A 27,500-nucleotide genomic window follows, 5' to 3' on the forward strand; every position below is an offset into this window, starting at 1 on the left:
TGTTGAATCGCTTACGGCGCTGAAATCCGAGTCTGAATCCAAGCTAATATCGCTATACCTTTCTGTGCTATCTGCCATTTTTTTTCTGTGTGATCACGCTGTGACGTTACAGGATAATGGATAACTTCGAAAAATAAAATAAGCCACTCGGAACTGATTTTTATTGGTTTAAACCCTTCAGAAATTGTGATAATGTTCCCCTTTAAAGGCACTGTCTTTAGAGTCCTCTATTACTTGTCGTCATGTCCGCTTTTCCTCCATACAATCAGCGCTCATATAATATATACGGCTTGTACACACACAAGTGAATGCTACGCAATCTTGGTCAACAGCCATACAGGTCACACTGAGGGTGGCTGTATAAAGAACTTTAACACTGTTACAAATATGCGCCAAACTGTGTACCCACACCAAACAAGAATGACAAACACATTTCGGAAGAACATAAGCACCGTAACACAACATAAACACAACGGAACAAATACCCAGAAACCTTTGCAGCACTAACTCTTCCGAGACATTACAATATACACCCCGGCTACCACCAAACCCCGCCACCCCCAACCCCGCCCACCTCAACCCCCACCCATCTCCCGAATTCGGAGGTCTCAAGGTTGGCAAGTATGCTGATGAACATCATTTATTCAGAAAATATAAATAACAACAAATAATGTATACATACTATTATTAACCGCGACAGGTAATTGAAAAAACAACAACAACAACATTATGATTTGTACCATTTCAGAATGGGCTTGTTCTATTTTTAGACAAACAAAACAATCTTAGGTTATCTTTATTTTTAAGTTATCGTGCCGTGATTTTACCAGTCTGGCCCACTTGAGAGTAGATTTTTCTACATGCGGCCCCCGATCTAAAATGGGTTTGACACCCCTGCTTTAGTCAGTTATGTCTTTTTATTACAAGCATTACTACATGTGTAAAGGACTATTGCTAAAATTGGGATAATAACGCATAATAATAATATTATCAACCAATCAATCAATGTTTACTTATATAGCCCTAAATCACGAGTGTCTCAAAGGGCTGCACAAGCCACAATGACATCTTCGATTCAGAGCCCACATAAGGGCAAGGAAAAACTCACAACCCAGTGGGACGTCGATGAGAATGACTATGAGAAACCTTGTAGAGGACCCAGGGGAGACCGGATGCAATGGGCGTCGAGTGGGTCTAACATAATAGTATGAGAGTCCAGTCCATAGTGGATCTAACATAATAGTGTGAGTCCAGTCCATAGTGGGTCTAACATAATAGTGAGAGTCCAGTCCATAGTGGATCCAACATCATAGTGTGAGTCCAGTCCATAGTGGGTCTAACATAATAGTGAGAGTCCATTCCATGATGGGGCCAGCCGGACACCATCCAGAGCGGAGACAGGTCAGCAGCGCAGAGACGTCCTTAACCGACGCACAGGCGAGTAGTCAACCCCAGGTCCCGACTCTGGAAAGCCAGCGCTTAATCCGTGGCCACCAAACCTGTGTCCCCCATCCACGAATGAGAGAGGGGCAGAGCCGCAAAGAGACGGCAGATCAACTGGTCTAAAAGGGTGGCTATTTAAAGGCTAGAGTATACAAATGAGTATACTCTTTTGAGATGCTACATCAGCTTTCACTGATGTAGCATCTCTAACTGTTACCGGGAGTGAGTTCCAGAGTACTGGAAAACGCGCTATAGCGCAGATTTCATGCTGAGACATATGGTACAATACAATCGACAAGATAGGACGGAACTAGACCGTGTAGTATTTTATACGTAAGTAGTAAAACCTTAAAGTCACATCTAAAGTGCACAGGAAGCCAGTGCAGGTGAGCCAGTATAGGTATATATATAGGTATATATGTATATAAAGGGGTATATACAGTATAGTCGTAATATGATCAAACTTTCTTGTTCTTGTCAAAAGTCTAGCAGCCCCATTTTGTACCAACTGTAGTCTTTTAATGCTAGACATAGGGAGACCCGAAAATAATACGTTATGGTAATCGAGACGAGACATAACAAACACATGAATAATGATCTCAGTGTCGCTAGTGGACAAAATGGAACGAATTTTAGCGATATTACGGAGATGAAAGAAGAATATTCTTATAGTAATAACAATTTATTACTATCAGTAATAGTAGTTTTACCCTTGCAGTCTTCATTTCAGTTGTCAGTCTGGCTTCAATTGACCCTCTATTCTCTTCAGCCACATAATTATTGGGTCCCGGGCAGAGGCCACGTCAAGGTGTTCTTGTGTTGTTGACTCATCAAATTTCTCTTTAATGTAATCTAAGATCTTCTGCCTGATGCTCTTGGCTATGTCTGTGTCATTCTCTTGTACTGCAAATATGACTATGGTGAAGAGGTGGAGAGTTGGTTTTACAGGTGGCAAGCTCACCTAGCGATCCCGAGAAAGTGCATCTGTAAACTCAACAAGGGACTTAGTGACTTGCCGATGGCCTCTAGTACCTCGATGTCTTGCCAAAAAAGGGTGAGATGTTTGGGTTTACGGTCATTGGAGAGGATTCGAATGATTGCCATCTGCTGATCATGGCTTGCTGAGATCCTCATCTCGTGGAACACTCCATTTACAAGGAGTGCTCTGGCACTTTCAGTTCTTCGGCTTGCTCCTCAGGATAAAGGTGCTGACCACTTTTTTTACAGACCTCCGTTGCACGGCCAATCCCCTTGTCAGGTTTCTTACTTGGCCCCTCTTGGCGTTTGACGAGCTTAAAAACGTAGAGCAGCAACCTTTCTATGAGTTTTGACTTTATAATGGGCTATTGGCTCTGAAAATACCTATATAATACCTCTAAGTGTTAGACAAGCCTCCTCTATTCCTGTTTTTAAATCTCTCTTAAAAACATACTTTTATTCCTTGGTTTTTAACAGAGTGATATCCATCCTGCAATGGCGCCCCATTATACACCTGCTGTGAACCTATTTTTATGTTTTATTCATTTATTTTTTATCATGTTCTGTTTGTGTTGTGTTGTTTGCTCGGTCCTCGTATCATCTTTTAACCTCCCCATTGTACAGCACTTTGGCTACCCCTGTGGTAAATTTTAAATGTGCTCTATAAATAAAGTTGATTTGATTTGATGTGATATAAATAATAAATTGGTTGTACTTGTATAGCGCTTTTCACCTCAAGCCAAATATCTATGGGAAGCATTTCCACAGGTGAAAACAGTGCATGAGTGGCATTTTCAATTGACTGTTAGCGAAAATTACACAGTTTTATCTTAGACACGCGGCCCGCGGACCAATTGCGGCCTGCAAGACGTTATTTTGCGGCCCCCATCTTAATATGAAAGCTTAATGTGTGTACGGCCCTCGAGTTTTATATAAATGGCGCTTGACAGCGTTGTGGTATTTGGGTCTAAAATGGCTCTTTCAACGTTCTGTGTTGCCTACCCCTGCATTAGTGGAAAAGCGGTATATGAGTGAAAGCGACAGAGACGTTGCCATGGAGACGAGGGTTTTCTTACGTGCCTGGCTGCAGTCACACCGCAACATCTGTCCGTCACTAATAACAGTCCCCGATAACCTGGACCAATTCAAACCGTTATTTGTTTGTTTTTTATTGTTTAATGTGCATTGCCTCACACGATGAACACTACATATATTTCTATATGACGCCGGATAACACTCCGGAAGCCGTCACGTTTTTGCGCTCGCTATCCTGGTTATTATCCGCCGACCGCCGTGTTGCTGTAGGGAGGAAAAGCGGAACGACACACATGGCGGAAATAACATTATTCTCCGTGCGTCGTCTAAATACAAATATATTCCACAACCCCAACCATGTCTTTTTCCCTGAATTGCCGCCGGGTATATATTATGCGCCTGCCTAGAATTACTGCCGGGTCAAATTTGTTTCGCAAAATAATTAGCGCATGCTTAGCATTACCGCCGGCTCAGGATTAACGCCGGGTCAAACTCGTTTCTCAAAATATTATTTTTATTAGCGCATGTCTAGAATTTCCGCCGGGTCAAACTCGTTTCGCCAATTAATTAGCATATGCCTAGAATTTCCACCGGGTCAAACTCGTCACGTCACGAGTGAAACTTCACCTGTCATCATTTTCGAAATGGAGGAGGCTGATTTCAATCATTTGAAATCGTATAAAGGGAAGAAGATTAAGAGCTATTCAGTAGGATTTAAGGTCCAAGCTATTGAGTATGCTAAAAAGAACAGTAAGCAGCTATGTTTTAATAATATGCCGTAGCTGCGTGTGTCAAATAAGAGTCATTAGATGACTCCCGCCTCCTGGTGGTAGAGGGCGCTAGTGATCCTTCTTGCGACAACTCGGCTGCAGAAGAAGTGACAACAAGCAGCAATAGTGAGCAGCGATCGTTTATTTTTCCTCTCGCTTGTACTTTAACATAGAGGATTACATATCTAAAATAAAACAGTAGGAGGTAATAAAGGAAGATCTCCATCAAGACAGAGAGACTTTTAAAACTGAAGAAAGATAAGGAAGACTTCTATAAACAAGTTATCGATGCTTTTGATCAGAAGGAGCTGCGCACGGACTTCATTTATAAGTAAAGGTAAGAACATAATAAAAAAAATATTTAATTAAATGTGCTTTTCATGATGGTATCCTTACATCACACTCAAATGTATAAGCGCAGGCCTAAATTTACCGCACGCCTTTGGTAAGCGCCGGAGTGAGAAGAGGTTTTAAAATAATTAGCGCATGCTTGCCTTTACCGCATGCCTTTGGTAAACGCCGGAGTGAGAAGAGGTTTTAAATTAATTAGTGCCCCGGCGGCAATTCAAGGAAATACGATATACAACTAGACATGCTGAGGAGTATGCAACTTTTTTTTAAAGAAATCTGTTCCTGCGGCCCAGCCTCACCCAGACTGCGTCCAGTGGCCCCCAGGTAAATTGAGTTTGAGACCCCTGATCTAAGTCGACAGCAACCAGAGGTGACGTCATGTGCAACCCAGCAATCCAGATTTACAGTTGTGATCAAAATTATTCAACCCCCACACAATTTTGGTGTTTTAGCAAGTTGGACATTTATTCCGTATTTTGTTTATAGTCATATCAAATAAAGATGTGTCAAATAGACAAATGCAACTTAAATTGTAACACTGTATTTTTCAAAATACCAAAAAATGACTTTTTTTTTAGTATCTCATTGACAAAATTATTCAACCCCTTGAGGATCATAACTCTCACGAACAGAATTTGAATAAGGTCTTTTCAATCAGGTGTTGAAAACACCTGTAGATGTGATTAGAACCATAACGAGCAACAATTAAACTGATTGAAAATGACTGTGACGCTCAGCTTCTTGTAGATGGTCAATGGTGTATTTGCAACATGGTGAAGTCCAGGGAGTGGTCAAAGAAGTCAAGAGAGGAGGTAATTTCTTTTCATAAGAAAGGATTTGGATATAAGAAAATAGCAAAGACATTACACATTCCAAGAGACACAGTTGGGAGCATAATTCACAAGTTTAAAGCTAAAGGCAAGGTGGAAACACTACCTGGGCGTGGTAGAAAGAGGATGCTGTGTGTGTAAAGTGGTGAAAAACCCCTGGGTAACAGCTGAGGAACTACAACAGGACATTGCAGAGGGGGGAACGCAGGTTTCGTCCCAGACAATAAGGCGCGCATTACAAGATGAAGGCCTCCATGCCAGAAATCCCAGGCGCACCCCACTTCTGACTACCAAGCACAAGAAAGAATGGACTCCAGTATGCCAAAAAACACCTGGACAAACCCCAAAGGTTTTGGGAAACTGTTCTATGGAGTGATGAGACAAAAGTGGAACTCTTTGGGCCTATGAATCAACGTTATGTCAGGAGTAGAAAAAATTAAGCTTACAAAGAGAAGAACACCTTTCCTACTGTTAAGCATGGTGGGGGGTCAATCATGCTCTGAGGCTGTTTCTCTGCCTCAGGTACCGTGAATCTCCAGCGCGTTCAAGGCATTATGAATTCTATTTCCTACCAGGATATATTAGCTGCAAATGTCATGAAGTCAGTGACGAAGCTGAGGCTTGGGAGACGTTGGACCTTCCAACAGGACAACGATCCCAAGCATACCTCCAAATCAACATCAGAGTGGTTGCAGAAGAAGGGCTGGAAGACTCTGGAGTGGCCTTCACAGTCGCCAGACCTAAATCCTATAGAAAACCTGTGGTGGGACTTGAAGAAGGCAGTTGCAGCACGCAAGCCCAAGAATATGAATGAACTGGAGGCCTTTGCCCAAGAGGAATGGGCTAAAATACCTGTAGATCGTTGCAAGAAGCTTGTGTCCGGTTATGTATCACGTTTGAAGGATGTAATTACTGCCAAAGGGTGTTCTACTAAGTACTAAAGGTGCATGTACAGTAACTAGGGGGTTGAATCATTTTGTCAATGAGATATTGAGAAAAATGTCCTTTTTTGGTATTTTGTAAAATACAGTGTTACAATTTAAGTTGCATTTGTCTATTTGACACATCTTTATTTGATATGACTATAAACCAAATACAGAATAAATGTCCAACTTGCTAAAACACCAAAATTGTGTCGGGGTTGAATAATTTTGATCACAACTGTATCCACAAGCTGCAAGCAGGAATAATCCCTTACTTGTCCCCGGGCAAAGTCAAATCATGTCAACATTGACACTACGCAACCATGAAAACATGTAGCGAGCTCAAGAAGTAACATCTCATGGATCTTGTCTGAGTCAACCTGCGTTTGTGTCCTGCAGATGTCCAGCAGCTCATTGTCCGTCAAGAAGAACTTCCCCCTCAACCACAGGGCGGGAGCTCATCATTGACGCAGGTGGCTCCACAGTCCACTGACATTAAAAAGGAAGAGAAGGAACTCTGGATCACTCAGAAGGGAGAGTGTCTTTTAGGGCCAGAAGAGGGTGATCCCACCAATTTGCCACTGACTGTTGTCTCGGTGAAGAATGAAGATGATGAAGTCAAACCACAAGTGGACAACCTCTTAGCGCCACTGTCAGATAGTGAGGCTGAAGACGCCGTTGATGAGCCTTTGAACAGAAATAAAGACAGTGAAGATGAATTTAAGATTCACACAGACAAACACTCGGAATGCTCTAAAGTGAAGAGCAGCAAAAAACGTTTAAGCTGCTCCGTTTGTGCTAAAAGCTTTAACCAAAAGAGCAATTTGACCCAACACATGAGAACACACACAGGAGAGAAACCATTCAATTGTTCAGTTTGCGCTAAAAGCTTTACTCAGAAGGGCAATTTGACCCAACACATGAGAAGGCACACAGGAGAAAAAACATTCAATTGCTCAGTTTGCAGTCAAAGCTTTTTCTCCAAATCTGGGTTGACTCGACACTTCATGAAACACACCGGAGAAAAAACATTGAATTGTTCAGTTTGCAGTAAAACGTTCCTTCATAATGCAGACCTGGTGAGACACACAAGAACACACACAGGAGATAAACCATTTGGTTGTACAGTTTGCGATAAAAGTTTTTCTCAAAAGAACAATTTGACTCAACACATGAAAACACACACACAGCAAAAAATGTGTTGCTCAGTTTGTGGTAAAAGCTTTAACCGAAATGGCAATTTGACTCAACATATGAGAACGCACACAGGAGAAAAACCTTTTGTCTGCTCAGTTTGTTGTAAAAGCTTTTCACAAAGGAGCCATTTGACTGAACACATGAAAACACACACTGGAGAAAAACCCTTTAGTTGTTCAGTTTGCGGTAAACGGTTCATTCATAAGGCCGACATGGTAAGACACATAAGAACACACATGGGAGGAAAAACATTCAGCTGTTTAGTTTGTGGTAAAGGCTATACTCAAAGGCGAAATTTGTCTGCTCACATGAGAACACACACGAGGGGAAAATCATTCTGTTGTACGATTTGCGGGAAAAGCTATGCTAAAATGAACATTTTCACCAATCACATGAGAACACACACAGGAGGGAAACCATTTGAATGTTCAGTTTGCAGTAAAAGCTTTACTCAAAAAGCCAAATTGACTCAACACATGATGAAACACACTGGAGAAAAACCCTTCAGTTGCTCTTTTTGCAGTAAAAGATTTTCTGCCAAATACCAAATGAAATGTCACATGAGAATGCACACAGGAGAAAAACCCTTTAGTTGCACAGTTTGTTGGAAAAGGTTTACTCAGAAGATAGACAAAGTAAGACACATGAGAACACACACAGGAGAAAAACCATTTAGTTGCTCAATTTGCGGTAACAGATTTACTCAGAAAACAACCATGGTCAAACACATGATTACGCACTCTGAAGAAAAACCTTTTGGTTGCACAGTTTGTGGCAAACGATTTACTCGGAAATCAAATATGGTCACACATAAAAACTCACACGGAGGAAACCACTTTTAACTGGTCAGCTTCATTTTATCAGCTTGTGGTCAATGATACCATGACAAGGGAGCAATTGTTGGAGATATGTTATCACAGGTGGGTGAATATCTTTTTAACTGCTCAAATGGTGGCTAACGTCATTTGGTTATAAAATGACCACTAGCTTGTTCAAGGGTTTCAAAAGGGAATATTCGCTGTATGTGTGATATCAGATTCCCCCATGAGAGAGGGTAGTGCTCAGGACAGCAGTTACACAACTTTGCTTGGTTGAAGGGGAACATTATCACAATTTCAAAAGGGTTAAAAACAATAAAAATCAGTTCCCAGTGGCTTGTTGTATTTTTTGAAGTCCATTCATCCATTTCTACCGCTTATTCCCTTTCGGGGTCGCGGGGGGCGCTGGCGCCTATCTCAGCTACAATCGGGCGGAAGGCAGGGTACACCCTGGACAAGTCGCCACCTCATCACAGGGCCAACACAGATAGACAACATTCACACTCACATTCACACAGTAGGGCCAATTTAGTGTGGCCAATCAACCTATCCCCAGGTGCATGTCTTTGGAAGTGGGAAGAAGCCGGAGTACCCGGAGGGAACCCACGCATTCATGGGGAGAACATGCAAACTCCACACAGAAAGATCCCGAAGCTGGATTTGAACCCAGGACTGCATGAACTTTGTATTGTGAGGCAGACGCACTAACCCCTCTTCCACCGTGAAGTTTTGAAGTTTTTTTCAAAATTTTACCGGTCTCGGAATATCCCTAAATAAAGCTTTAAAGTGCCTTATTTTCGGCTCTCTTCAAAGACACTGGCCATTTCCCTGTGACGTCACACAGTGCTGCCAATGTAAACAAACAATGGGAATACCACAGCAAGATATAGCGACATTAGCTCGGATTCAAACTCGGATTTCAGCGACTTAAGCGATTCAACAGATTACGCATGTATTGAAACAGATGGTTGGAGTATGAAAATATTGAAAAAGAAACTGAAGCTATTGAGCGAATACCTATTGACGCTATTCATAGCCATAGCATGGCCGAATAGCTGCGTTAGCATCGCCGGTAAAATGTGCGGACCAAACAATCAGGACTTTCGCATCTTTTGACACTGGAGCAACTTAAATCCGTCGATTGGTAAGTGTTTTTTTCACATTAAATGTGGGTGGAAGGAAAAGTAATATAGTTGCAAATGCATCTACAGGTTATCCATACATCTCTGTTCCATGTCTGCTTTAGCACCGCCGGTAAATAGCATGTTAGCATCGATTAGCGTAGCATGTTAGCATCGATTAGCTGGCAGTCAAAATCAACAAAACTCACCTTTGTGATTTTGTTGACTATCGTTGCAAATGCATTTGCATGTTATCCATACATCTCTGTGCCATGTCTGCCTTAGCATCGCCGGTCAAATGTGGAGACACTCTGGCACATTCAATGGGGGCCTGGCGGCAGACACTTTGGCATCTTCGGGCCAGTGGTGCAACTTGAATCCCTCCCTGTTAGTGTTGTTACACCCTCCGACAACACACCGTCGAGGCATGATGTCTCCAAGGTTCCAAAAAATAGTCAAAAAAACGGAAAATAACAGAGCTGAGACCCGGTGTTTGTAATGTGTTGAAAATGTAAATGGTGGGTGTGTTACCTCAGCGACGTCACATTCTGACGTCATCGCCTCCAGCTCGGTAAACAGAAAGGCGTTTGATTCGCATAAATTCACCCATTTAGAGTTCGGAAATCGGTTAAAAAAATAGATGGTCTTTTTTCTGCACCATCAAGGTATATATTGACGCTTACATAGGTCTGGTGATAATGTTCCCCTTTAAGAACAGGGGTCTGCAACCTTCGACTCTTTACGTGCCTCCTTAGTGACTCCCTGGAGGTTTTCAAAAATGTATGAAATATTTAAAAAAAGGGGAAAAATATATATTTGTTTCAATAAGGTTGCTCTAGGAGGACAATACAACTATTTATATTAAACAACCTGGGGATAAGTTGATTGGCAACACTAAATTGGCCCTAGTGTGTGAATGTGAGTGTGAATGTTGTCTGTCTATCTGTGTTGGCCCTGCGATGAGGTGGCGACTTGTCCAGGGTGTACCCCGCCTTCCGCCCGATTGTAGCTGAGATAGGCGCCAGCGCCCCCCGCGACCCCAAAAGGGAATAAGCGGTAGAAAATGGATGGATGGATGCTTTTCTGATGAGAGTATTTGGCGAGTGCCGTTTTGTCCTACTAATTTTGGCAGTCCTTGAATTCACCGGAGTTTGTTTACATGTACAATGTTCTTGTTTTATGCCACTCTTTCTTTTCCTCATTTTGTCCACCAAACTATTTATACTGTGTGTGAATGCACAAATGTGAGTTTTGTTGATGTTATTGACTTGTGTGGAGTGCATGACTTCAGGCAAATCAATGCTAACATGCTATTTAGGATAGCTTTATATACATATTGCATCATTATGCCTCACTTGTAGGTATATTTGAACTCATTTAATTTCCTATCTCTCTGTCAATTTAATTTATATCTGCATTTCTCGTGACAAATTATCTGTATGTAATATTGGCTACATGTTTGATAGTTGTTTGTGTGCCATGTTGTTCCAGACAGCAGCAAACATTACTCAGCTTGCGTAGATTATTATAAATCCATTCAAAGAAGACAGCCCGCAATTTTCTTTAACTTGGACCTTTGGCCATTCAAAGCCAGTAATATCTAAACATTATCTCATCCTTTAAGAAGTCCCTGTTTTACTAATGTTTTCCAATTTTGTAAAAATAGGTAGAATAGATATTATATTTCAACATTTCTGCCAACGAAGATTTGTGTCAGCCTACGACACATAGTCATTTTGATAGTAGGCTAATAGCTAAAATAGACACTTAAGTCATGTGTTGCCTTCATTATAACACATATATATGATTTTTCATTTTTCGCGGCTCCAGACAGATTTTTTTTTTTTTTTTTGTATTTTTGGTCCAATATGGCTCGCTCAACATTTTGGGTTGCCGACCGCTGGTTTAGAACAACATGGATTGTGGTGTTTTCCTCACCTTCTTTTTGGATTAGAGAAGTGTACATGAATGATCATGAAATTGTGTACGTGTTAAACATTCACACAAAGTCTAAGTCGCAAGCTGTCATCTGTGTTTAACAAGACTTGCATTTGTTATAATACAGATATAATAATTGCCATGTAACACAAACATAAGACTAAGTGGACTGTAGTGTCCTCTTTTGGGACATACCGTAATTAAAAAAAAAATTATTTGTAAATTATTTTATTGCTGCAACCTTCTGCTATAATATTTGAATAATATACTTTACAAAACATTTGACTACAGCATATACTACACAACAATTTCATGACAAGCTTATCTGATAAAGACTGAAACGGATTAAGGCTCCAGTAGGTTTGGATGATGAATCAGTCCATAATAGTGATTTAGTGCATCATCAATGATGTAATGCCTATGGATATTTGCTGATGCAATGTGATACCAATGTGACAAAAGTGCAATTGGAGCAATCAGAAAAGGTAAGGAAAGGTCACACTCTAAACTTGGTGGCTCTCTCTCAAAATGTACAAAAGATGATGTTCAAGTTGAGAAAATCAGTTCTTTTGTGGAAAGACACTTCCTCTGTGTGGAATAAAAACGGTTGGAATTCACCTGACCTGCCTAATGCTTGATCTGCACGTGACTTATTCTTGGAGGTTAACAAAAGCGGTGGTTAACCAAGCCAAGGTTGCTGTTGTGCAGCAAGCAGCATGGGCCTAGATCTTCCTGCAAAAAGCAGATATGAGCAAAAAAAATCTAACAATAATAGATCCCTGTAGTTTACAAAAAAATATTTGTTGGGTGATATCAAGGATCATCCAATGGTGGAGTTCCCAGATGTTATTCTACACGACAAAACAAGAAAACTTGTAAAAGCATGGAGATCTCCTACTTCTTTGTGTGTGGCTGGGTCAAGCACATTGGTATCAGGACCCTCCTGTTATGGGTCACACTCCTCCTGCTGGGCGCCCGGACAAGCACACCACGGGCCACGCCCACATACGCTCTCTCCCCGTTGCGGGCGCGCCTTCTCGCACCTGCAGACACTCACCTAACTACACACCTGCCCGTGATGAGCGATCTGCCTTCAAGAGCAAACGCAGCCTGAGATCCGACGTGAGAACGTAGCTTCACGTAGCCAGTACAGTAAGCCCACACCTATCTAGCTCTTCTGCATGTGCATACTATCTCCCTGTGCTCCTTCTCTGTCGTGCTCATTGTCTCATGTGTTGTGTCGTCTTCCAGCCTCCCGCCATCCTTCCTCGTCGTCGAGTTGTGTGTCTCGTCACCTTGGACCTCCCGTGGATTTTCCCTTGCCTTCCTGGACATCGACCTCACGCCTGCCTAACGACCACAAAACCAAGATCCTGCCCTTGATCTTCCGCCTGCTCCCCGACGTACGATTCCTTTCGCCTTGCTCCTTGCTGGACTTCCGCCTGGATTCCAACACGCATCCTCAACACCCTCTGGCAACCACACTCAGATAAGTCCCACATCGTCACACTACATCGCTTTGGTTAAATACACATCTCACTTACACACTAAGCTGTCAATAAATAGGCTGACAGCTAATGACGTCATCGTTCCTCTGCCGTCTTCTTCTTCTGCTGTAATGTCACAGTACGTTCTCGCCATGTCAGAACCAGACGGCAAAGACGCGGCACGTACCCCGCTCCTCTCCCGAGGCTCCACTGTACCAAATGTCGCAGCCAGGCACACGGCACTCCAGCAGCACCAAGAGCACTTTTGTGTTCTGGAAAATAAGCTGAATGCTGCTTTTGCTAACATGTTGGCTCAACTGGACTTGATCTTCCCGAGCTCTGCCGCTCCCCCGGAACTCGTACAAGCTTCCCCCGCTGCGGCAGCCCCCATCATCCTGCGAGCCGGAGATCGCTAGCCCTAAGGCTTTCGAAGGGGATTTTGAGCTATGTCGTGGTTTCCTTGTCCAGTGTGACATGGTATTTCATCATCAGCCCTCCCGCTACACTTTTGACGCGGCCAAGATTGCCTTTATTTTTTCTTTGTTGACCGGAAGGCCTCTTCAGTGGGCCACAGCAGCTGTGGACCGCAACCTTGGTCTCAGCATGAACTATGCTGCTTTTGCGCTGAGTTTAGGGCAGTTTTTGACCATCAATCCGATGGAGTATACGCCGCCTCAGGTCTTTACTCCCTTCAGCAAGGCTCTCGTTCTATGGCAGACTACACTCTCGAGTTCTGCACCCTGGCCGCAGACAGCAAGTGGGAGAACAAGGCCTTGTTGAGCGCCTATCATCGAGGCCTCTCCGACGAAATCAAGGACGGATTGTTGCGGGACCAACCTGCCTCCTACCAGGACCTCATTCAGCTGGCCCTACTTATGGACCAAAGACTCAAGGAACGAGCAGCAGAACATAGACTTGCAGTCCGAGAGAGGACCAGACAGCCGGTGTGGGAGACCCGAAACACTTCTTACTCCCCTACCGCGGCCAGAGGTCGGGATGAAGGTGCCCACTTGGTGGACCAGTCTGGGTTTCTCCCCACACCAACCAGCGGGGTAGAACCCATGCAGTGGGGCAGAACACGACTGGCCACAGAGGAACGGGAATGGAGGTTCCGTCAACGCCTCTGCCTCTACTGTGGTTGTGCGGGTCACATGATCCTTACCTGCCCCACACGACCAAAAGACCAGGCTCAAATAAGGGAAGTACTTGTGAGCCACACCACCTTTTCCCAGAGCCGCAGTGACCCTGGCATCCTTTTCCCGCAACGCTGTCTTGGAAATCAAGAGGACTGAAGGTGGGAGCATATTTGGACTCGGGAGCAGATGAGTTCCATGGACCATGATTTCGCCTGTCAAGCCGGGATTGAGCTTTTGCCTCTGGACAAGTCTCTACCAGCTCAGGCCTTGGACGGACATCCCCTGGAACCCATCACCCACCGTACAGCACTGCTCACACTAACCCTGTCCGGCAACCACACGGAGCAGATTAGCTTGTTGATCCTCAACGCTCCTGTCGCCCCTCTTGTCCTCGGCCGTCCTTGGCTTCGCCAGCATGACCCCCATATTTCCTGGATCTCTGGTAGAATCCTATCCTGGATCATGGCATGCCATGCTAACTGTCTCAAAGCAGCATTCCCTGTCTCGGAGAACCCCGAGCTCAAGTCATCCCCATCTGACCTGTCTGGGGTCCCCGCTGTTTACCATGACCTTGCAGCCATATTTAGTAAAGCCCAGGCACTGTCAAGGAGATCCTCAAGGTTCCGCGATAGGGGAGGGGATGGGTGTACCATGTGGACTGGGAGGGCTATGGTCCTGAGGATAGGTCCTGGGTACAGGCCTCTTACATCACCGGCCCCTCCCTTATCAAGGACTTCTACAGAGCTCATCCCGAGGCACCCCGAAGCTCGCCGGGAGTCTGGCATAAGAAGGGGGGTGCTGTTATGGGTCACGCTCCTGCTGCCTCTCTTCCTGCTTTGTCTCCTCCTGCTGGGCGCCCGGACAAGCACACCACGGCCCATGCCCACATGTGCTCTCTCTCCACTGCGGGAGAGAGCACCTGCAGACACTCACGTAACTACACACCTGCCCGTGATGAGCGATCTGCCTTCAAGAGCAAACGCAGCCTGAGATCTGACGCGAGAACGTAGCTTCACGTACCCAGTACAGTAAGCCCACACCTATCTAGCTCTTCTGCATGTGCATATATCTCCCTGTGCTCCTTCCCTGTCGTGCTCATTGTCTCATGCGTTGCGTCGTCTTCCAGCCTCCCGCCATCCTTCTTCGTCGTCGAGTTGTGCGTCTCGTCACCTTGGACCTCCCGTGGATTTTCCCTTGCCTTCCTGGACATCGACCTCACGCCTGCCTAACGACCACGAAACCAAGCTCCTACCCTTTACCTTCCGCCTGCTCTCCGACGTTCGATTCCGCCTTGCTCCTTGCTGGACTTCCGCCTGGATCCCAACACGCATCCTCAACACCCTCTGGCAACCATACTCAGATAAGTCTCACACATCGTCACACTACATCGCTTTGGTTAAATACACGTCTCACTTACACACTAAGCTGTCAATAAACAGGCTGACAGCTAATGACGTCATCGTTCCTCTGCCGTCTTCTTCTCCTGTTGTAACGTCACACCTCCAGGATAAATATGAGGGGAGTGGGGAAAAAATCGATTCGAATTTGAATCGCGATTCTCACGTTGTGCGATTCAGAATCGATTCTCTTTTTTTTAAATAGATTTTTTTTTAAAGAAATAATTTATTTTTTTAATCAATCCAACAAAACAATACAGTGCAATCCAAAACCAAACCTGACCAAGCAACACTCAGAACTGCAATAAACAGAGCAATTGAGAGGAGACACAAACACGACACAGAACAAACCAAAAGTACTGAAACAAAAATGAATATTATCAACAACAGTATCAATAATAGTTATAATTTCAGCATAGCAGTGATTAAAAATTCCTCATTGACATTATCATTAGACATTTGTAAAAATAAAAAAAAATAACAATAATGTCACAGTGGCTTACACTTGCATCGCATCTCATAAGCTTGACAACACACTGTGTCCAATGTTTTCACAAAGATAAAACATGTCATATTTTTGGTTCGTTTAATAGTTAAAACAAATTTACATTATTGCAATCAGTTGATAAAACATTGTCCTTTACAATTATAAAAGCTTTTTACAAAAATCTACTACACTGTTTGCCTGTCAGCAGACTGCAGTAGATCCTGCTGAAATCCTATATATTGAATGAATAGAGAATCCTTTTAAATCAGGGAAAATTGTTTTGGAATCAAGAATCGTGTTTACTTGAAAAAAAAAAAACGATTTTGAATCGAATCGTGACCCCAAGAATCGATATTGAATCGAATCGTGGGACACCCAAAGATTTGCAGCCCTAATAAATATGGTATGATTTTGCTCGGGTAAGGTTGCATTTCACGATTCAACTTTGCGTCTTGCATCCATGCATACCAGGCCTGGGCAATCATTTTGACTTGGTGGGGCTAAATTTAGAGAGAAAAAATTTGTCTGGGGGCCAATATATCTATTTTTAGGAACACTAATACAAAACCTCACAATAATACTAAAAACATTACAACAGACACCCAGAATGTACATGAAAATAAAGAATGTGGGATTTACAATATTAACTATGAAGGATAAAACACTAAATATTGACAACATAAGAACGTCACACACCCTCTCCATCCACATATTTTACAATCAAGCGAAACGCAACAAAAATGCAACAAACAGAAATATGTGAACGCGAAGGGTAAAAACAAACCACATAGAATCTGATATATGTGATAAATATCAGCTATACTGTATGTATCACTAATCTTTAGAACTTTGTTGTAAAAATCTCCTTCCACTTCTGTCCCTGACACCCACATTTCAGGCTCTGGAAACACTCTGTGGAAACGCTCACCATACCACACTTCTTGGTGCCTCGTCTGAGCTGCTGTGATTTACATTACCATAGTAACTAATTAGATTACCAAAGTAACTAATTAGATGGCCGTAGTAACTAATTAGATTACCATAGTAACTAGTGTATCATGCAAAAGCACAGATTCCTAGCATTGAAAGACTTAGTATAGTTGAAGACTTGTGGTCATTAGAAAACATGAGTGCACATCATAATGGCAGCTGCATTTTAGATCTTTAAAATCTATAAAACAAAATATTTAGGAATGTCCGGCGGGCCAGATTAAAAAGCTTAACGGGCCGCATGTGGCCCCCGGGCCTCCATTTTCCCAGGTCTGATGTAGACAAACTTAGCACCCAACAGCTCGACACCCATGACTCCATATCCATTTAAAAAAGTAACAATTACTAAATCACCAGAGGTGGGTAGAGTAGCCAGAAATTGTACTCAAGTAAGAGTACTGTTACTTTAGAGATGTATTACTCAAGTAAAAGTAAGGAGTAGTCACCCAAATATTTACTTGAGTAAAAGTAAAAAGTATGTTGTGAAAAAACTACTCAAGTACTGAGTAACTGATGAGTAACCTGTTCGTTTAATGATTACGGCAACAAATAATGCACAAAAACATAAAAATAGCAATGAGCAAATTCAGAGCCAGGAATATTTCTTAAGCAACTAAAACAATATTATATATTAAATAATGATACATTAAAATAAAAAAAAAATAAGGCAAATTGAGCCACAATAACTTAACAGCACCATAGGCACAGTAGGCATTTATTGATTGATTGATTGATTGAAACTTGTATTAGTAGATTGCAGTACAGTACATATTCCGTACAATTGACCACTAAATGGTAACACCCCAATAAGTTTTTCAACGATGTATATATGTTGGGTTTCTTCTTTCTTCACTCATCTTCAATGAATACTCAAGTTGAATATAAAAGAAAGATGATGGTTTATTTTAAGGATGGTTCAGTACAATGCCTCACAGCACCGGGAAACAAAACATCGGTAACTGTGGAAAATAGAACACAACTTCATCGCGCTTCTTTCTGTGAGTCTCTCATATTCTCTCGCGCGAAGTGAACCGGAAGAGATCACGTGATGATAACACAGGCGAGCATGCACTACCTTATATAACCTGTTGGAGGCGCAAAACAACAACAGCAAGCCTTCTCTCTTGATACACAAAAACAGCATTAATAACAATGAGATCACATTTACTCAACACCCCCCCTTGATCTCATGACCATGAAACAGTGAAACACATTAGTTTCCAAAAAAGAATAATTTGAATTTGTCAATCTTGGCTCTTGTAGTAGGTTTTGTTAAGATGTCTGCAACCATGTCTTCTGTAGGACAGTAGACCAATGAAATTTTCCCTTCAGTGAGTGCCTCGCGAATGAAATGGTATTTGACATCAATATGTTTGGACCTCTGTCTATTAACTGGATTTTTGCTCAATAAAAGAGCCCCTTGATTGTCTCCATGAATTGTTGTACTATTGTACAAACATTTGTCCATGCCACTCAACAGTTGGGTGATATAAATACTTTCTCGTGTAGTGGTGGATAAGCCAATATATTCAGCTTCACAAGTTGACAATGCAACTGTTGGTTGTTTCTTTGATTTCCAGGATATAGCTGGACCTTGTTTTGTTAGACCGAAACAATATCCACTAGTGCTGCGTCGGTCTTTCACTGATGATGCCCAGTCTGAATCGCTAAATGCAATAAGTTTGAGGCCTTCCTCACTTTTCTTGAAACTTAGTTCAAAGTCATGTGTACCCTTGAGATACCTTAGCACATGTTTGGCAGCAACTAGATCCTGTGCTGTTGGCTTTGCCAATGTTTGTGATAACCTACCAACAATCCAGCTGATATCTGGTCTGGTGCAGGTCATGGCATAGATCAAACTACCAATGATTTCACGGTATTCTTTGGGGTTTACCACCTCGGTAGTGTCACACTCATTTTGATTTGTAGTGCTCAGTTCTACTTTCTGTTCAGAAGGAGTGCTTTTAGGTTTGCATTCTGACATGCCAAACCTTTCAAGCATCTTTTGTATGTACATCTTTTGATCCATTTTGATTTCATTCTGTTTCTGTTCAAAATGAATACCCAGGAAATACGATATCTTGCCCAGATCTTTCATGTTAAATTTGGCTTTCATTGCGTCTTTAAATTGCTCAAGTGCTTCTTTGGTACTTGCAGCAATGATCAGGTCATCCACCCAGATGATAACAATGACTGTTTCATTTTCTGTTTGTTTTCGGTAGACACAATGATCAGATAGGTTTCTTTTGAAATTGTTTTGTTCTAAATAGTCATTTAGTAGTTTGTACCAATTTCTTCCTGATTGTTTTAGGCCATAGATTGATTTCTTCAACCTAAATACTAATATTTCACCTGTGTCCGATGTTTTCTGAAAACCTTCTGGTTGATCTAGGTATATCTCTTCATCAATGGGGGCATGTAAATATGCCGTTTTCACATCCATCTGGTGGACGGTGAGGTCATTTTGAACAGCTATTTGCATCAATGCACGCACAGAAGTAATGTCTGCAGTTGGTGCAAATGTTTCTTGATAATCTATACCTTCAGTTTGACTGTATCCTTTGGCAACATATCTAGCTTTGAAAAGCTGTCCCTTCTCTGTGTTTTCTTTGAGGGCATAAACCCACTTTCCGCCTATTGCATTTTTCCCTTTTGGTAATGTTGTTAGTTCAAATGTGTCATTTTCTTTGAGAGATGCCAATTCGTCTTTCATGGCTTTTTCCCAGCTGGCTGCCTCTGATGACATCAGGGTGTCTTTATACGTCTGTGGTACTCCACACACTGCCCTGCAACAGTGATCAATAACGTCATGGCTTTCATTGGTATCATCAATGTTTGTTACATATTCCTCTAAGTATTTTGGAGGAACAATTTTCTCTCTCTTTGGGTAACGACCTCTTTGTTCTGTTCTAGTCTCTGTGTTAGTTGTGGCATCATTTAACACCACATCTTCCTCTACTTCCAGAGTTTGTGTTTGGTTATCAACATCGTTTTGAGCTACAGTTTGATTTTCGATGCTCACTGATTTTTCTGACACAGTGTCAGGTAATTTGGTTTCATTTCTTTCGCAATCTGGGATTTCCAAGTCATACGCATTTGTTTGTGTTTCTTTTTCTGCAGTGTTCTTTTTGGTGAATTTTACCAGTCTTTGTTTTGACACCTTTCTTGACTGTAGATCATAGACCAAGTATGCTGGACTATTTTTACTATAGCCCACAAATACTCCTTTCTCACACCTTGGTTCAAGTTTCTTGTGACTGTGAGTGTATGCATAACACTCCGTTCCAAACACCCACATTTTTGAAATGTTGGGCTTCTTCCCAGTTAGCATGAAATAGGGTGTGTTCTTTGTTCTGTCATTGTAACATCTGTTCCGAATGTGAGCGGCACTTTGAACAGCATAAGGCCATAATGTTTTTGGTAACTCTTTTTCTAATAGCATACACCTTGCCATTTCAAACAGTGTTCGCCACTGTCTTTCAGCTGTACCGTTTTGATGAGGAGAATAAGGTGACGAAGTTTCATGTCTGATACTTTTCTCTCTCAAAAGTGTTTGAAAATTGTTTCCAGTGAACTCAGTTCCATTATCTGAGCGTATACATTTTACGTTGCCATATGGGGAAACGTCTGCAATGAACTTCTCTGTCGCAAGGGTAGTTTCACTCTTATTCTTCAAGAAGTAAACAAATACTGCCCCTGAATAATCATCAGTAAATGAGACTGAATATTTATGCCCATATAATCCAATTGGGTCAATGGGGCCGGCCAAGTCAGTGTGCACCAGCTCTAGGGGTGCACTAGCTTTGACATCAGGTAATTTGTTCCTAGTGTTAGTGAATTTTCCTTGTGTACAAATGTCACATTCTATCTTTGTATCTCCTGTAACTGTCATGCCTGTCACAACATTTTGAAGCTTCAACACATCATTCACATTGCAGTGCCCCAAGATCTCGTGCCATGTTTTCACATCACAACATAGATTCACTTTGTCTTTTGACATCATGTCATGCACAGAGTCATCGTATGGTTTTTGATGGTTTACCGTTTTGAGGTAGTACAGTCTCTCGTGTACTTCTAACTTGAAGGTGTTTCCTTCTTTCGTGATGAGCCGGTTTTGTCCTTCTTCGAAGATCACTTGAGCTCCATCAGTCGTGGCTGCTTTCACCGACATGAAGTCTTGTGGGTAGATAGGGATGAACAAGGCGTTCTTCAGTGTGACAGGGACACTTTTCCCTTCGGTGTTGCGTAGAAGAACCACTGCATCGCCTCTCTTCAGCGCCACGTTGTTCTTCCTTGTTCCATCAGCCAACTCCATGTAGTGTTTGTTTGGGTTAAAAGTCTCATCAAATCGTGTAAATTTGCTCTTCTCAGTGATTATGTGTGACGTCGCCCCACAGTCCACTATCAGTCCATTTTGTTTGATGCCGTCTGGAAGCACCAAATGACTGGCTTGGAACACAAAGGAGGTGCCACTTTCCTTTGAATCTTCTTCTTTCTCCATAGTTTGTTTAGCAGAGTCAGGCTTGGTTTTTCTTCTGCACGTCTCGTCTGTATGTGTTGTGCTTCTGTGGTAGTTGCACCACTTTGGTGTTGTTTTGTGGGGACAATTTCTCGCAAAATGTCCACGATTCCCACATCCATAACAGGTTGCTGACGCTATGTCCACTTTCATTACGTTGTCTGAATTTGGTTTGTGTACACATTTCTCTGTCTCTTCGTAGCTTCGTAGTTTGCTCTTAAACTCCACAAAAGTCACTTCATCGTTGCTCTGTGTCATGTGAATGACGAATGGTTTGTATGGTTCCGGTAGGCCCCGCAGAACCATAGCAATGCTCAACTCATCGCTTATTACTTGCTTTGTATTTCTTAAAGAAGTCACTATCTTTTCGGCTCTAATTATGTAGTCTGTAATAGTTTCTTCGGAGTTTTTCTTCAGGGAACACAATTCGTTGTACAGGGAAATAATTATTGGCTTACCATCACTGGCATAATGGCGCCGTAAAATTTGTAGTGCTTTGCGACCATCGTCAGCAGCGTCTCTCATCACCAACGACAGACTTTTGTCGTCGAGGAACTGGATTAGCTCTGCAAAACATTCTGCATTCTTTTTGGGTCCACTTCACCAGAGGAAAGTATTGTGTCCTTTAAACCTTCAAGTCTCATGCGACCAAGAAATTTTACTTCCCAAAGTTAGTAGTTGTCCTCGTCTCCATCGAAGACCAGGCGCTGCCATCTTCCTCCCGTTGCATGTCTGGGCCCATAACCTGTTGGGTTTCTTCTTTCTTCACTCATCTTCAATGAATACTCAACTTGAATATAAAAGAAAGATGATGGTTTATTTTAAGGATGGTTCAGTACAATGCCTCACAGCACCGGGAAACAAAACATCGGTAACTGTGGAAAATAGAACACAACTTCATCGCGCTTCTTTCTGTGAGTCTCTCATATTCTCTCGCGCGAAGTGAACCGGAAGAGATCACGTGATGATAACACAGGCGAGCATGCACTACCTTATATAACCTGTTGGAGGCGCAAAACAACAACAGCAAGCCTTCTCTCTTGATACACAAAAACAGCATTAATAACAATGAGATCACATTTACTCAACAATATATATATATATATATATATATACATTTATATATACAGTATATAATTTATATTTATTTTGCCGTTTTTGTTCACATGTTAAAGGTGTTTTAATGAATATACATGCATGTTTAACATATAGATTCCTATCTTTAATGAAGACAAGAATATAAGTTGGTGTATTACCTGATTCTGATTACTTGCTTTGATTGGAATCAGACAGTATAGTGCTGATAAGTTCCGGTTTTCAAATGGAGGAGAAAAAAAGTTCCTCCTTACTGTCTAATACCACATGAAAGTCGTTGGTTTTTGGCATCTTATTTGTCCAGCTTCCATATTCGTTTTTATACACTTTACAAGAAATACATTGGCGGCAAACTCCGTAGCTTGCTAGTTTGTTTGCGCTGGCTTTCGGAGACTCTTTTTTTGTTAGCGCAAGCGCGATGGAGCGGCACTTTTATTGTGAAGACAGGAACTGTGCGATCAGTCTTTAGGCTAGTGACGGGAAGTACGGTTGAAATAAAACGTGTCTTTTTTCCTTTACACTTTTGATTGATTGGTTGATTGATTGAAACTTTTATTCGTATATTGTACAGTACATATTCCATACAGTTGACCACTAAATGGTAACACCCGCATATGTTTTTCAACATGTCGGGTTCTACGTGTGACGGTCACGTGACCACCTGGTTTTGTTTGATTGGTCCAATGTCACTAGTGACTGCATGTGATTGATGAAACGCAAGCATGCGTAGTTCCTACTTTGCATGCGTGTCTGACAAAAACAAAACAAAACAAACAAAGCGTGCATTAACAGATCGATAAAAAAAAAAGTAGCGAGTAGCGACCTGATTGCAGATAAATGGAGCGGAGTAAAAGTAGCGTTTCTTCTCTATAAATATACTCAAGTAAAAGTATTTTGCATAAAAACTACTCTTAGAAGTACAATTTATCCCAAAAGTTACTCAAGTAGATGTAACGGAGTAAATGTAGCGCGTTACTACCCACCTCTGTAAATCATCACCATGTTTGATTTTAGTCTTGTCATCATATGTACTCTGACACGTTTGTTTACAAAATTAACAAGAGGGGAGATGTAGAAGTACCTTTCCCTTCAAAGTTTTACCCTTGTGTAATGATAATATTGTTGTTACTCAGCCAGCGTTTCACAATCAAACATTTTTATGTTCAAATACTGAACAGATGTTTATTGGGATAAGGTAAACATTCATCCATTTTCTACCGCTTATTCCCTTTGGGGTGGCGGGGGGCGCTGGTTCCTAGCTCAGCAACCATCGAGCGGAAGGCGGGGTACACCATGGACAAGTCGCCATCTCATCCTAGATAAGGTAAATATCTGTTCATTATTTTAACATAAAAGTCTTGGATTGTGAGGCATTAAAAGCCACAAAATGCAACGGGTCCATCAGACCCACAAGCGCTGGCTGAGTAACAATATGAACGTTGCACGGAAAATGTCTCTGCCAGTTTCTGCATCCCAAGGGGATTCTTCTTTTGTGTTTCTGCACTCTGCGGTTCCCACACAAGGTTACAACATTGTTTGTCAACACTGCTTGCTCTCATTTTCTCGCACATTTTACCCTATGATTTTCTATGTACCTACACTCTGTCCTCCTGTCTAGGCCTGCTGTGGGAGTGTGTGTGGGTGCGTGTGGTCCACAGAACATCAATTTCCACACTTCTATTAGCTCCGGGTCCAGTGGACCCGGACATCTTATAAGTAATAGAAATGTGTAGGGGGGTGTATGGTGTATTGTCATTAAATGTGTATTCTGATGTATGTTCTTCACAGAAAATGAGCCAAAGTCAGTGAGTCTCAGTTTGAAAAATTAATCAGTTGTATCATTTTTCTTTTAATAAGAAATGAAAAAGGGTCCCACAGACCCGTACACCACACAACCGTTTTGACTGATTTTTTGGTTTTCTGTTTGTTAGAAATCCAAATACAAATAATATCAAGATAATACTTCAATGGGAAATACTGCATGAGTGAAGTATATTACAAACCTTTAGCGAAGTGGTCACTGCAAACTCGTGCGTTCTTCGAGTCTGCTCCTTTGCATTGGGAGTGGGTGCCACTTTTGTCGTTGTCTTTCATAAAATCTTGCACCCCGCCGCCAGTCTTGATTACCTCCCGAGGAACGCTGAGGAAACTTTTATCCTTTTCACGATTTGAATGGTTTGTACAGCCAAAAAACCCCCCGAAAGCATAGGGTATTTTTCTTCAATGAAATACAATAGAATAGAACGGCCTTTATTATCATTATATTTGCATATAACGAGATTAAGGACTCCAATTTAAGGTGTGGTAGTGGTAACAAATATGGAATAAAAATAAATCACATAAGTAATAAATATAAAAAATAAGAATTGAAATAAACAGACTACTATCCAAGAAAGGCTAAATGGCACCTATAGTACCCATTGAGAACAAATGTTGCTTGACCACCACGCACATTCAATGCACAGGACATGTCGTCATCAAAATCTAAGTCATAAGGTCCTAATTTTGACATCAATTCTATTTGATCAGGCCACACCCTTTTAAAATGTACAGAAACAGCTTGGACCCACATCTCTGAGTTCATTCAAAGGTAATCAGGGACATTGCACAAAATTCTGGCCTCCATACACAAGACAGTTCACACACACACACACACACATATATATATATATATATATATATATATATATATATATATGTATATATATATATATATATATGTATATGTATATATATATATATATATATATATATATATATATATATATATATATATATATATATGTAGTACTATAATACACCGCATGGTGCAACCTGGACACATCATCAGTGATTTTCCCGGGGTCATAGGGTGTTTCGGGTCTTAATCAGACACCCTCACCCGGGCGACCCAGCCGAGGATGATCAGTCCCTCGACTTGTGTCCAGGTAGCGCACTACGCTACGCGTCCCCCCTCCTCAACCAGAGCCAACGTGAAGCCTTTTCAGACGCTTCCAAGATGTTTTTTATGGCTCTTCGCCTGTGCAGTCCACAAATTCCAAGGAGCCCCAGGACACGGTGTAAGGACTTGCCTGCAAAACCCCTGCAGCCCACCTCAATAGGCTCGCAGCGGGCCTTCCACCCGTTCCTCCGGCAGTCAGCCACAAGATCTGCATATTTCGCCCTCTTCCTTTCCTGAGCTTCCTCCATTCTGTCCTCCCAGGGGACAGTTAGTTCAAGGAGCACCACCTGCCCGCTGGTTCCAGACATCAATACCATGTCTGGCCGTAGTGTTGTGGTTGCAATGATGTCTGGGAATTGCAACTGCCTTCCTAGATCAACCAAGAGCTGCCAGTCCCTTGCTGTTGTTAGCAGGCCACCCTGGGTCTTCTTGGAGGGTTGAGGTTTCTCTCCTGCTCGGACAAAGGCAATTGTGCTCTTAGTTGGGTGTTGCCGCTTACTGGTGTTGATGCCAGTGCAGATAGTGTCTGCTATTGCCCGCAGGACCTGGTCGTGGCGCCACCGGTACCTGCCATCTCCCAATGCCTTTGAGCAACAGCTGAGGATGTGTTGTAATGATCCTCTTTTCTGACAGAGCTGGCACACAGGTGTGTCTATCAGGCCCCAGGTAAATAAGTTAGCAGGGCTTGGGAGGACATCATAAACTGACTGGACCAAGAACTTAAACTGGTGTGGCTCCGCTTTCCAGAGTTCGGTCCAGGTGATCTTGCGACCAGCTATGTGCTCCCACTTGGTCCAGGCCCCCTGCTTGCTCATTCCCACCACTCTGCTGAAGCGAGCCTCTTCCACCTCGGCGCGAACCTCCTCTTGGACCAACTTTCTCCTTTCCTTTCCTCTGGCTCTGCTGTAGCTTGGTTTGGTGTTACTACCCAGCCCAGCCCGACCAGTAGCTACGGTTCCCACCACGGTGCTGTGCCGCAACCTCGCCTCTGCCCGCTCCACTGCATCCTGGGCACGCCACTTCCTTCCTGTTCTGACCTCCACACCTGCTGACGATACTTTCCCATCAGCAGAATCTCTGTAGAGCAGGACTTCTCTGGCCCTGGAAACCTTGAACTCCTCTGCCAGACTACTGAAAGGAAGCTGCAGCTTGGTGTTGTGCCCAAACAAAGCAATGCTGCTTAGGCTCCGTGGCAGACCCAGCCACCTGCGCAGGGACGAGCTGATCTTCCTCTCAAATCCCTCCACGATGGTCATTGGGAATTCGTACATCAGCAGCGGCCAGAGGATATGAGGCAGGATGCCATGCTGATACATCCAGGCTTTGAACTTCCCTCGAAGTCCCGACTTGTCCACCGCTGAGAGGCACATGTTGAGGTTATCGCTGGTAGCTTGACGTGCAGCGGAATCCTTCAGATCACCAGTGAAGAGCTTGCCCAGGCTCTTCACTGGCTTTTCTGACACAGATGGAGTTTGGATGTCTGCCAGACTGAAGCGAAAGTATTCGGATACTTTACCCTTCCTCAAGACCAAGGACCTGGACTTAGAGGGCTTGAAACTCATTCTTGCCCAACTAATGAGGCGATCAAGGCCTTGAAGGAGCCATCTGCATCCAGACACTGATGTTGTGGTTACCGTGAGATCATCCATGAATGCTCTAATCGGAGGTTGCCGGGTGCCGGATTTGGACAAAGGACCTCTGCACTCTACTTCCGCAGACTTCACGAGCATATTCATGGCCAGTGCAAACAGGGACACAGAGATTGTACAGCCTGTGATGATGCCTTTCTCCAGACGATGCCAATCTGATGTTGAAGTGCCAGAGGACACCCTCAGACTAAAGTTGTTGTAATAGTCGAGAATGAGATTGCGAATCTTCTCTGGAACATGGTATCTGCTCAGAGACAATTCCACCAACTTGTGTGGAATTGACCCATAAGCATTGGCGAGGTCCAGCCACAGTACTGTCAAATCGCCTCTGTTCTCTCGCGCCTCACGGATCAGCTGTGTTACCACACCAGTGTGTTCAATGCACCCTGGAACTC

At 42.7% G+C, this 27,500-nt stretch overlaps 2 protein-coding genes across 3 annotated transcripts in view; one reads left to right on the forward strand and one right to left on the reverse strand.

The window, feature by feature from the left end:
* LOC133554243 (gastrula zinc finger protein XlCGF57.1-like) overlaps window positions 1-8,680 on the forward strand; it is a 15,207-nt gene extending 6,527 nt beyond the window's left edge. For both annotated transcript variants that reach the window (XM_061902742.1, XM_061902750.1), the window contains one exon: window positions 6,730-8,680. In XM_061902742.1, the coding sequence (XP_061758726.1) occupies window positions 6,730-8,369 (1,640 nt within the window). In that variant the 3' untranslated portion in view covers window positions 8,370-8,680. The remainder of the gene's footprint in view (window positions 1-6,729) is intronic.
* Window positions 8,681-25,455: 16,775 nt separating this feature from the next.
* The window catches only part of LOC133569537 (uncharacterized), a 2,877-nt gene continuing 832 nt past the window's right edge, over window positions 25,456-27,500 (reverse strand). Inside the window, exon 1 of the mRNA XM_061921987.1 lies at window positions 25,456-27,500. This exon is cut by the window's right edge and continues 832 nt beyond it. Coding sequence (XP_061777971.1) covers window positions 25,456-27,500 — 2,045 coding nt within the window.

This window comes from Nerophis ophidion, linkage group LG01, assembly GCF_033978795.1.
Source record: "Nerophis ophidion isolate RoL-2023_Sa linkage group LG01, RoL_Noph_v1.0, whole genome shotgun sequence".
NCBI classification, from domain to species: Eukaryota; Metazoa; Chordata; class Actinopteri; order Syngnathiformes; family Syngnathidae; genus Nerophis; species Nerophis ophidion.